General features: G+C 45.5%; 1 protein-coding gene across 1 annotated transcript in view; it reads right to left on the bottom strand.

The window, feature by feature from the left end:
- The window catches only part of PIGL (phosphatidylinositol glycan anchor biosynthesis class L), a gene marked incomplete at both ends in the record, with an annotated part of 53,920 nt that extends 50,821 nt beyond the window's left edge, over positions 1 to 3,099 (bottom strand). Inside the window, one exon of the mRNA XM_079545311.1 lies at positions 2,853 to 3,099. Within this exon, the coding sequence (XP_079401437.1) occupies positions 2,853 to 3,099 (247 nt within the window). The remainder of the gene's footprint in view (positions 1 to 2,852) is intronic.
- Between the last annotated feature and the right edge of the window lie 8,933 nt (positions 3,100 to 12,032).

Below are 12,032 nucleotides of genomic sequence, written 5' to 3'. Positions count from 1 at the left end.
AAATCTAGCATTTCTCTAAAGAAATGTTGCAATCTGAGCACTCACTAGCAGCCTTGTATGATTTTCAAAGAGGTGAACAACAGCCAGAAAAAAACAACTTCTCTTCTTGCAGACTGTGAGTGAATGATTTTATAAGACTGTGGCAGTGGTTACCTGTGGGTTTGCTGAGGCACACGTCAGCTTGGCAGTCTGCAGTTGGACCACAAGTTCCAGCTTCAGAAGAGGAAATTTAACTGTGCGCCTTCCTCAGATGGACTACATGAGTACTTCATTTCAGATTGATTTCTTGCATGAGAATTAATGATATTTGTGTTTTAATGTAACGTAAGTTATGTTGCAACATAACACAGTAACTGCAGGTGATGTTTTTCCAAGTGGTGCCATTATTCTCAAAACACCTAACTTCTACTGAACTCAAAGGAACAGATCCATTTTCCCCAGCTTGAGAAATGTGTCAGGACATTAGGAATATACAAATGCTAACAAGAAAAAACAGCAGCTACTGAAAGCAAAAACAGCTGAATAGCTAATGCTGCTGGAACTCATCCATTGAGCACTCACAATAGAGAGCCAGCTACTACAGAGAACAAAACGCATTTATACAGTTATTAATTCAAAGATTACTCAGTGTGGAGAAGGCTGGTTTTTTTCCCCTCACAGTGCTGTAATTCTGATTCATTTCTATGGCATTTTGACTGATATGTGAGAACTGCAAATACAACAGTTCCTACGTCATTATTTTGGTTCAGTCTTACAATTTGCGGAGTCTTTGATCAACTCACTTGTCATCATCCATCATACAAACAACGAGAGGATAAACCATTTGAATCACCAAAAGGCTATTAAGAGGCAGAGAGAAAGCTATTAGCTCAGTGAATGCATTTTCCTATGTGTTGGTATTCCATTACAAAGACGTGCAAGACATGCAACAGAAGACAGTCTCAACCCCATTTAATGTTTCATGGCACTGAAGCAGGACAATAAAAAAGAGAACCTGAACAGAATAAAAAAGAAACACAACACTTCTTTGGAAAATTCTCTACTGGCAGCAGTATTTTAATCCTGACAACTGAAATGGCAGAACTGCATGTCTGTAATCTTGTCAGAGCTGTGAAAAAGCCAAATGGGATCCACAGACTTTTGTCCCTCAGCAAAGACAACTGAAAGCTCTGCACTAAATCTTTAATGGGGAGTATACAGGGATCATTAAAATCAATGTGCTATTAGACTTCAACAATAGCTTAATCCCTGTCTTCTCACCTAGATAGCCTGTTATGACAGAAAGGTGTGAGAACAAAGAATACAGAAGTTGGCAGAGAACAAGCTGGAGATTTCAGAATTACAGCAGTCCCTTTTCCCAAATACGAGCAGCTGTCAGTGGGAGATGTACATCTTTTTAGCCTGAAATACTCCTCTGAACAAACATTAAGACATTAAGTTTTCACCACAGGCTCACGAATTCATGTACAGCAGTGTGTATGGTCTGATAAATCAGTTAACATGAGGCTGCTTCCTACATCCAAAATAACTGAACAAAGTAATGATAATGAAATGCAACACTGCAGTGTTTCATCAAGCACAACAGTACAACCTTGAATTCACAGGAAGAATAACTGATTAGGTTATGTGCATTAAAAAAAATTATCTCAAGCTTTAGTAGATAACAAGAAAAGCACAAGATAGTAGTGTAATATGCTGGGAAAATTCCTTGTGAGATTTCTCCTCTGAGAGTCTTTCATTTGATTCAGGCCCAGAAAGGCCTCAGTTTTTGGTGATTGTGCTTCAGAAACAGATGTGAATCAAATAGAGGAGAGTCCACAGGAGTGCAAAGAGAACGATCAGAAGTTTAGAAAATACAATAAGGATTGAAAGAAATCGTGTAGTTTAGTATGGAGAACACAGGAGAGGCAGACAGCTTTAAAAAAAAGTAAGAAGCTGCTATAAAGGAATATTCTGATTTCTATGTTCACAGCAGATAAAACAAACAAACAAACTCAGGTCACTCCAAATTCAGGAAAAGGTGATGTGAAGAAAAAGCTAATGCAGCGCTGAAGCAGGCTACATAACCTCCCTGGGGGACACAAAGCACAAACTAGACATTTGTCTCTAGCAAATGAAGACACCGTTAGTGTTGCCTTTGGGCTGACTGATGGGCAGCACAGCCTCAGGTTATCTTCAGGGCTATTTTTCAATGATTAGACTGTTTTGCAACCAACACTTTTAGATGCGTTACTGCGAATATATCATGATATCAAAACTGGATCATCCAAAGCAAGTTTTCTAAAAGACCAGAGAACTACAAAATGCAAAAACTTTAACAATGAGTGCTTTTATGCAACTTAATGACATTTCCATGCAATCCTAGTATCTCAGTGCTGCAGCATGAGAATTGATTGTGAAACCGTATGCGTGGTTCAAATATAGATTTTACTACAGCCAATGAAACTGCCAAAAGCAGCATTTTGGCTGAAGACCCATACATGAGGCCACTCTCAAGCGTGTGCAGAATGCCCCAACCTAGAGGTGCCCCCAAACCACAGAGTCTCAGCAGTGCCCACTGTCACTGCAGCAGAAACCCAGAGGGCTGTGAGAATCAGCACAGCGATGACATCACGCGTGGCATCGCGGTGACATCACACTGTCACACCACGATGAGGCCACACCAACCATGCGCTGATACGTCGCTACAGCCCTGCCCGCTCCGCCCAAGTAGGCAACCCAGCGCTGACGTCACGAACGAAAACATCACAGCGGCCTCCGCGTGACGCCACGGATGGGAAGCCTGACCTCCACGGCCAGCGGCACCTGAGGGGCCAGGTAGCCCCACCGCTCCCTGCCGCATCCCCGCTCACCTGCGGAGCAGCATAGCACCGCGAGGCGGGCGCCGGCCCTGCCCAGGCAGAGCAGCGTGGGGGCGAAGAACATCACTTCGTCATCGGGGTGCGCCGTCACCAGCAGAGCGCTGACGTCATCATCCCGCGACACCACCGCGCTGTTCGCGGTGGAACGACTCCGCAGGCGGCGCGCGGCGCAGCGCAGTACCGCCAACAATAACAGCAGCAGCACCGCCAGCCCCCAGCCCCACGGCCCCGCTGCCATAGCGACAGCCGCCGCACACCGCTCCGCCGGGAAACGGGGACGGGAAACGCGAACGTTCCGCGCTCCCAGAAGTTCCCCTCTTCCGCCCTTCTATTCCCCGCCTCGGGGCGGGGTCACGCGGCCGCAGAAACGTGCACCGGTCCCCCTGCTTTGGGGCTGCTCTGCCGCACTCGGGCTGGGTGGCGGCGTGGCCCGGGAGCATCCCTATTAGCGAGAAATGGGCCCCTGTGGGACCTTAAGAAGTAACAAATGGAGACAAAACTGAGCTCTTCGACGCGTACCTCTGTGTGGCTGTGAGATACACGTGGGCGAAGTGAGACCTCGAGAGCGGGGCGAGGAGCATCTCCAGAGGCAGGCTGTGCCGTGCGCTTGTCTGTGCGGCTGTCCTGAGCGCGGCTGCGAGAGAAAAAAAGCGTTGGGACGCGCCTCAGGGGTGAAGTCAATCGCTGGAGACGTTACCATGCAAAAGGTGACAGGGAATAAATAAGGCAACGAGATAAACGGCGGCTTGGAAGCCGTGCTGCTCGAGGCATAGAAGAGCAGTCTATTACCCCAACCTCAGCTTAAAGAATAAAAGTGGGAGAGCAAATCAGAGGAATCGAACATCCGGAGAACACCTCACAAAACGGCTCCTTCACACGGGCTTTTCTTGGATACGTTGAAGCAAGCCGTCGGCTGTGGTGGGGTTAAAGACTTCAGCCTGGAGATAGGTTGATGTAGGCATTTAACGGAGTGGAACTCAGCTGTGGTGCTCACTGGCCAATAAAGCGCGTGTTTAATGAGGGAAACTCGCCTCTTTGCCACGGGCTGAGCACCTGCGTTGTGACTCCGGCTGGGAGCTGTGCAACATGACCGCGTTTCCTCAATGGGACAGCTTAATCTTGGCTGACGGTACGTGCTTCCCGTTACAAACCCGATAAGGGGATCTGCGATCTCAGCAGCTCACGTTTGCAGATAAAACGTGAGGATTTCAAATACCTGACGGAAAAGCCGTCGGCACCAGCGGAGCGTAACACGGCTCGACAGGGGACAGTGCTCATTTTTCTCATTCCGGAGGAAAGGGTAAAAAAAAAAAAACCAAAAAACCACCAACAACAAAAAAACCAGAAAAACGAGGCAGTTTCGATTTAAAACCTAATATTTCATAACGAGAGGCAGAGGCGCGGCAACCGCGGGGACCCCACACGGCTGTGAAGAGCCGCGCTCCGCCCCTCAGCCGCCGCCTGGCGCTTCGGCGGCCGTTATTTACCATTTTTCACTTCAGCCCATTCGCCTTCTCGCGGCCGAGGGGCGGTGTGTACGTGAGGGGTTCCCCCGCGCTCCGTCCGTCACCGCCTCAGCGCCGCTGCGCGCCTCATGGCGGCCGCCACCGCCCCCCCCCGCACAGAGCCCCTCAGTGGGGAGGGGGGAGGGAGCCGTACTCCGCCGCCGCACCGGCCAGCAGGTCCTGGAAGGAACGTAGCAAACCGCCTTCTTACTCCGGGACCCGCCCCGCTTTCTAGGGAGCCGACGCCTCCAGAGCAGCGCTACGCTGGCTGCGCGTTGGGAGGAAGGCGCGAGTCCCCGCGACCGGTAAAAAACCTCCGAGTCGCCGCGCCGCCGTTCGTTTGGTAGCTGCCAGGACCTGGCGAGAGGAGGCGGAGTCCTCCGAGACGGGGGAGGGGAGGCAAAATGGCGGTGGCGGTGGCGCTGAGGCTGAGGTGAGACGCCGCGACCGCCCAACCCTGCCGGAGCCCGCGGCCGCGCCGCCCCAGCGCCGCGCTGTCGGTAAGGGCAGGGGCCTGGCGGGGCGGCGAGAAGCACGGGGGGCAGCGGGGCTTTGGAGTCTCCACTGTGAGGAGGAGGAGGAGGAAGAGGAGGGGGAAGGGGAAGAGGCGGGGGCCACGGCCATCCTCCCTCCTCCTTCCTCGTCGGGCAGAGCCCCGAGGGGAGGGCGCTGGAGCCGGGGGGGTCCTGAGGGAGCGGCCGGGCGGGGGAGGGGGGAACAGATCGGGGGGGGGTGCCGCTGCCCGCGGTGCGTGCGTGAGGAGGGCGGGGGGGGGGTAGGGGGGGGCGCGGGGCCGCGAGAGCGGCCTCTGAGTGAGGGGAACTTGGGGGAGAAGTGCAGAGCGGTGGGGCGGGGGTTGCCGTGATCCTCCTGTGGGGAGAAGCGCGATCTGAAAAAAAAAAAAAAAAGAAAAAAAAAAACAGAAAAAAACCAACACCCAATCACAGTAATAATTAAAGAAAAAGGCCCGTTCTTCAAAAAAATCTCTTCGAAGTCAGTCTTCTGGAACGTGGGGCAGAAGTGCGTTTGTTCCTGAGGATGCTCTCCTCCTGCTGAGACTGTCAGTGGGCAGCTGCTTGTGCTGGGTTACGCCATTAGGACCCATCAGCAGCCACAGCCCCCCTCACCTCGGGGCTCCCAGAGGCCACCAGGGAAATGGCCTTTTCTGGAGTAATTCTGCCTCGGTGGTAGAGAACGTTGTGCTCACTGGTGTCTGTGCATAACAAAATGGTCAGTGTCCAATTGGTAGCAGTTGGATAAGGTTCCAGATGGACTGTGTGCTGTTAGTGTTAGACAGGCTCAAGTATGTAAGTTGTGAGGCTGAACTGTCTTGTTGTCCAAAACGGGCTTGTTCATGCGTCAGTTATATGGTCTTCATGACCATAAATATCATTGTAACGTAATAACAATAATAATAAAGATAACACTGCGATGAGGAGGATGTTTAGCTTTGAGTTTTGTGGCAATATTCTTGTATTATCCAGTATCTTTATGTATAGTTACACAGTTGTGTGCTGCTCAAACTCAGGCAGAGAGCTTTTCATTTTAGGCTTGTTGACTTAAAGGAAAAATGGTGCTGTTGTGGGTGTTATTGTGGTGTGTAAGGAGGCCCTGGGTACAGCTGAGATGTCCAAACAAGTGGATGCACAGCATTGTGTCACTGCATGTAGGGACCGTGCAGATCTGTTGAAATTTTGCACTGGAGTTTTACTCTGCAGGATATTGTTCGTGATTAACTGAAGAGCCTTGACATTTGGAAAGGGAGTATGTAATCTTTGAAGTGGATTTCTAACTAGCTAAAATCTAATGTCTCCTGTTGGGGGACGAAAGACCTTCATCCTCAAAAGTTCAGAGGAAACAAGCCAACCGCAGTGACCCTTTTTGCAATAGCGTGGTTAATTTTTTTCTTGACATGGCTTTTCTCTGTGATAGAATATGGACTGCTTAGGAAACAAAATTCTGTTGTGCTTTGTGTGCAGTTTGATCTGTCTGTTTGTAATACGCTGTTTGATGTTGGTCGCTGTGATGCAGGAAAGGGTGGCGCTTTGGAATCTTCTTTCTAAGGGTTAAAATTCCATTTGTTAGTGTATGGAGAGGATACTGCAAGTGTTTGCTTCCACAGGCGTTAGTTCTCTCTATTCTTTTAGGTACAAACCAACTACAGCTAACTCTTACAGTTTGAATTAAATTACAAAGTCGGAGTATATTTATTATTCTATATTATGCTGCCGGTTTACTCTAAATACATTGGAGTCCTGTAACCACTCTTTTTAGTTGCTCTTTCTGGGTGTTCCTCATTGTGAGGAGTCTTTGAAAGTGTCTCAAAAATGGAGGTAAAAGCAGTGACAAACGTGAATGCTTCCTTTCAATTTCCTCCTTCTGGTGCCCTCGGGTTCTTGTTGCTGCATCCTCTAATCTACCTCATTTCTCAGTTACAGCATGAGTGAGAGATGCTTACAGGGAAGGGAAGCTGACTGCTTCAACTACTGCTAAATGTCTGAAAGTAACAGGATAATATTCTGTATCAGAGAAAAATATTTTCTTTATTTTCTCTACTATTGTATTCTTAATATTGACATTTAATTTGTTCAAAGCTCTCAGCCAAAGTTTTGCTGAAATGATTTTTTTCTTCTGTGCTTTCCTACAAAATGGTTTCAGTGAAGGTTTTCTTGTACGGTCACAAGTACTATTCAAAATTCTTGTGTGTGTGGTCACTTAAGTTTAAGATTTTAACAATTGTTTAAGTTGGAACAGATCTGTGCCTCATGCAGGTGCTGTGCAATGCAGTACAATCCTGAGAACAGGCTACTAACCAGACAGTGGTTTCATAATGCAAACAAATGTTTCCTGGATGCAGGCTCGAACTCTTCGTGTCGTTTATGTTCTTCAGTCAAATCTGAATCGGTGTTTCAGATGGCAAGCAATTAGCAACCTGCTACCTGGTCTCTGTACTGTAAATGTTTGAAGTAAAAATTCTGACCTACGTAGAATGCTGTCTGTAAATATTTACTTTGGACTACTTCTAAATTATGTAAATATCCAGGAACATGCTGAATTTATCTGCAGTTTTAGTTTCTCCTTCAATGAGTCTCCATCGAATAATGATGTTTTGTGATGCTTCCTCTGTCTTCCGTGCTAGTTCAGCCTTTATCCACTGTCTGGTAAGCGTTGTCCACAGTCTGGGCCTACCAGGGCTTCAGCTGGTGTGCACACAGAAAGCTCAAACTTACCTTGGAGCTATGTTTCCTCCCAGTATCCTGAGAGAGATTTCTGTGTCCTTGAATAGCTTCACATCTAAGCCGCTCTTGTAGTGCTGCCACTCCCTGACTGATTTGATAGGCAGTTTTGTTTCAGGCTTCAGGAGGATGTTGGTCTGTGTGGTTTTGAAGTCAATGACTTCACCTGCTTATGATTTCAAAGGCTATTGCAAAATTAAGTCACTGTGTTGGTTAAAAAAAAAAAAAAAAAAAAGTAAGCCGTTCTGAAAAACCCTCCTGTTTGTATTTCTCAGCAGTAAGAAACTCGGGCAATTAAATTTTTATGCTGATGTTATTTGGGCAGACTGTTGACCAGGACTTAGAAATTGTGTGTGTGCAAATTGGCCTTGGGTAAACCTGAAAATAAAAATGCATTCACAAAGACGGCGAGGGGAACACGACCCATAAACGAGAAAAGACGAGATAAAATTATTAAATATGCTTAAACTAATATAATGTCTCTTTAATTCTTCCTTTTATGCCATGCGTTTAGTTGTGCCTTACGGTGCTTCGGGGAAAGTGCGTGTGGTTAACTCTGTCTGTAGCCCTCGTGCAGTCAGAGGCACATCTGTCCTGGCTGTGGGGCATGGGCTGCGGGTGGACATCCCATGGCAGTGCTCTCCTGCATGAATTCACCTGCATTCACACTGTGAGGAGGATGTCCAATAAATGTGGATATGAATCATGTTTTCATATGGAAAATCCATTTGGAAATGCATTTGCCTCTTTCTTCTCATGAACCTATTGTTTCATCTCTGTCACTATTGGAAAGTTAAGCCTAAAAATTCTAGTGGATTAGAAGTTCAAGTGCTGCTCAGCAAACCAGATGAGCGTACTATTACAGTTCAGCTGGAGTCTTCACCTATTATTCTATCACTGTTTCTGCTTTTCATGTTGTTTAAAATGCTTTCTTGACAGAGAAGGGCTGTCAGGAAGGTGGAGCTCTCCCATACACTTCACCTTTCTCAGTGTTACTCAAAACCTTTCTTGCAGAAGCAGCCGCTTACCTCTGGCTGATATTTCTCTAGATGTTGATATTTCCCTGTGGTTTCAAAGAGACTTGTATCCATCTAGAACCTTGACTTTTTTTTTTTAAAACTACCTGTTTTCTACCCTTCCCCCAAAGCAGAGGTGCTTCTACCGTTTGTGATTGAAGATCCCTTCCGTTCCTTGCCATTTTCTGTGACCTAGAGGCTGTTGTGTGAGCTTCAACAAGGACTGTATTTTTATCTGTCGTATTCTCTGTGTAGTAGAACATCTCAAACTTCATTGTTCATGTCAATAAATCACAATTACATATAAATAAATCACAAACTTTGTTTCTGGAGGGCCATCTTGATTATCCTGTGGAGTATCTAAATAGACCTAGACGTTATTATATACAGTAAAAGAAAGTTAATTTAACCTTACTGTCTTTTCAGTTCAGATTGAGAATGATTTTTGTATGAGCCCAGCTGACTGAGGAGAGAGTTGAGGCCGATGCTTGTTCTGTGAACCCTTTAGATGGAAGGATTGGCTTCTCTTCCAATACATCGTATTTTGTGAGCTGTGGGTTTAGTTAGTATGGATTAGTCAGGTTGTAGTTCCTCTTCCAAACCGAAGCTCTTCTGGAAAGCTGCTGCTCCTGATATGCTTTTGATGAATGGTCTGCATGAGGAGGCTGGAAATGAAAAATTGTGACCACAGATTTCTTGCATGCTAAGTGATGTAAAAAGCAGTTTTAGCTGCAGCAGACCTAACAGTGAAGGAACAAATTAATGTGCAGCAGCTGTTGTTAAGGTACCTATGCTTTCAGTCCCAGATGAAAAAGCAAAAATTGTCGTCTTGCAAGAATATTTTATGCATAGTGTATGGTACCTATGGAATTTGAGACCATCTTAATTGTAGGTGAAATGGGAGGAATTGGATGCATTGAAGTAAACTTCGGTGACTTTTTGGCACTGACTCCTGAGTGAGGATGACCTGCTGAGGGAGGTGTGGTGGTGCTTAGCACTGCTGTGGGCGTAGAATCTCTTGAACCTCTTGCCTTCTACAAACTGATTCACTGGAGGATGCTTGGGGTGGTTTCTGTTTCACATTACTGCTTTGTGGGTTAAGTTTGAATGATGTTTCATAATCAGTCAAATTATCCTGTGACAGAGATGGGATCTTTCAGAAGGGAGTTTCAAAGCTGCAGTTATCTTAAGAGAGGGGGGAAAAAAAATGCTACTTGAACAAGGCAACCCTGTAGGTTTGGGTTCTGGTCTTTGGCTCATGACATTTCCTTGTGGTGTGCACTAAGTGCCCAGTATTTGCTGTCTTGGGACAACCAGGAATGAGCCTCTGGTGGTTCTGAGAAAACCAAAATATGCTTTAAATGTCTTCAGGAGAAAAGCAGACAGTTTATATTCTAAAGACCCATTTTTGAAACCAGAACACCTAATGAGATTTGTATCCTTCTTTGGTTTAATTTGTTTCTCAACAGTACTTTTAGTGAAGGAACCGTGTGCGTCCCTGACTTTGATTTTGTAAATGGAGCACTTCCTCCTTCCTTGGTGTCCCTGTGACCTTCCTTGGCAGAAAAGAGCTGGATGTGTTCCTCCAGAGCTGAGAAGTGTAATTCCTAGACATAACCCAGAAGGGAGAAGCTCTCCTCTCAGCAAGTGAGAATTGGAGAATGAATCTGATCCCCTTGCATGTTAGATTTGAAGCAACTGGTGAGCAGACTGTGTACCAAAGCACTTTTCTTTAAAATATGTGCTCAGCACCGTTATTTATTTTTTGATGGGTAAGTGGGTAGCTAATTAGAAGCTTCCTAAGGTGTTAATGCAGCCTTGGTTTGTCCTGTTCTGGTCCCCCATATAATAGCAAAGTGCATAGCCTGGGTCCTGGTATCACTTATTAGCAACTTTTCTTTAGGCTCATAAATGACAGAAGAGAGATTGAAATACAATTTCCTGGAGAAGGGCGGCTTGTCAGTTGGATTTGATCGACCCCATTTGGAAGAGCACTAATTCTATTTGTATTGTAGCCACGAACAGGGGGAACTGGTACTTAAAGATGAGTTATCAAAATGTGATCTTGAGATTTGGTAACATGGTTTGGTTGCAAATCGCATAAGCAATTAAATAAGCTATATTCATCTTTTGGTATGGCAACAAAAATCCTTTTGAAGTACTCTTCTATAACTTATTCAATATTTAATGTTCCAAAAGCAATTACTTAAAAGTACTTTGAGGAGTTGGAAGACTTTTAATGGAAAACCTTCTGTTAAAACTTGAAGTGTAAAATCCTGTCTTCATTTTTGCTCTACCTTGATGCAGATGGAAAAGTCATGCTCATAGAAAGTAAACGTGACATCGTGAATTGGCCGCTGTCATGCTCCTTGACTTCTGTCACTTCCTTAATTGGCTAAATTAAGGCATGCCGTGCTTCCATATCCTGCAGAATGTGTCAGGCACTGAGTGGTGCAGCAATGAGTTAATGCCTTGGGTCTTCAGCTATAAGGCAATATTATATGCTAATAGAAATGTCAGGGTGTGAGAAAGGGTCGCATTCAGATGTTTGGGCTTCTCTCTGCATTTTATTTCTTCTTTTTCCCCAGATATCCCCACTGCAGCATTTATGGCTCGATTCACAACATTAGGAATAAATGGAGAGAATGCTATTTAGTGTTGCTAGTAAAACGAAACCCTACAGATGTTTTTTCTTTAAAAGTGTATTTGTAGTAGGGATGGAAATAGCAATTTTTTTACGTCAAGAATCTTATGGAAAGCGGGAGTGCAACTATGCAAGATTAGTCTCAAGAATTTATGGTACATTTGAAACATCTTTAGGGAAGAGAAAAAGCATTTGTTCATGCAGAACTGCCATGAAAATTCAACTGTTAGTTGTTTTCAACCTGGAGAAAACATTTGTTGTTTCTGTTTGCTCACTCTAACAGCGTATGCTCACCTGCTTTGTGAGAGTGTTCTGCAGCATAAAACCGAACGGATGCAGGTTTTTGAAGGGTGGAAGAGGCCTCAAGCTTTGAGGATGCTTTGGATTAAAGCCCTTCTAGCCACCACTGGAATAACCACTGCTGAAACTTTCTCTGCAGTCTTCATTTTCTTGCTGTATTAAATTTGACTAGATATCCCTGTATGAATTCCATGTTATGTTGTAGACCCCCTGCCTAAGGCAGAGCTTCCTTGCTTTGCTGCAGCTTTGTTACATCAGAGCTCGCTTCACGGAGGCTGCAGATTTTGTTTTAAACAACTCGATTGAAGCTTTCTTTGGCTGTAATCTCACTCGTTGCTATCGCGCTTAGGTTGCTCAAAAACAAGATGAGGAAAATTCCCCAAAGAATGTGAAATTTAATTAGCAAATGTTGGTTAAGTACTTCAAGATGGCACAAAAATGACTGTGAATGCAGAAGTGTTAGCTTGTTT

Source organism: Tetrao urogallus, assembly GCF_951394365.1.
Source record: "Tetrao urogallus genome assembly, chromosome: 20".
Taxonomy (NCBI): Eukaryota; Metazoa; Chordata; class Aves; order Galliformes; family Phasianidae; genus Tetrao; species Tetrao urogallus.
The sequence above is the reverse complement of the archived record's forward strand: the minus strand, read 5'-3'. Positions and strand labels throughout refer to the sequence as shown.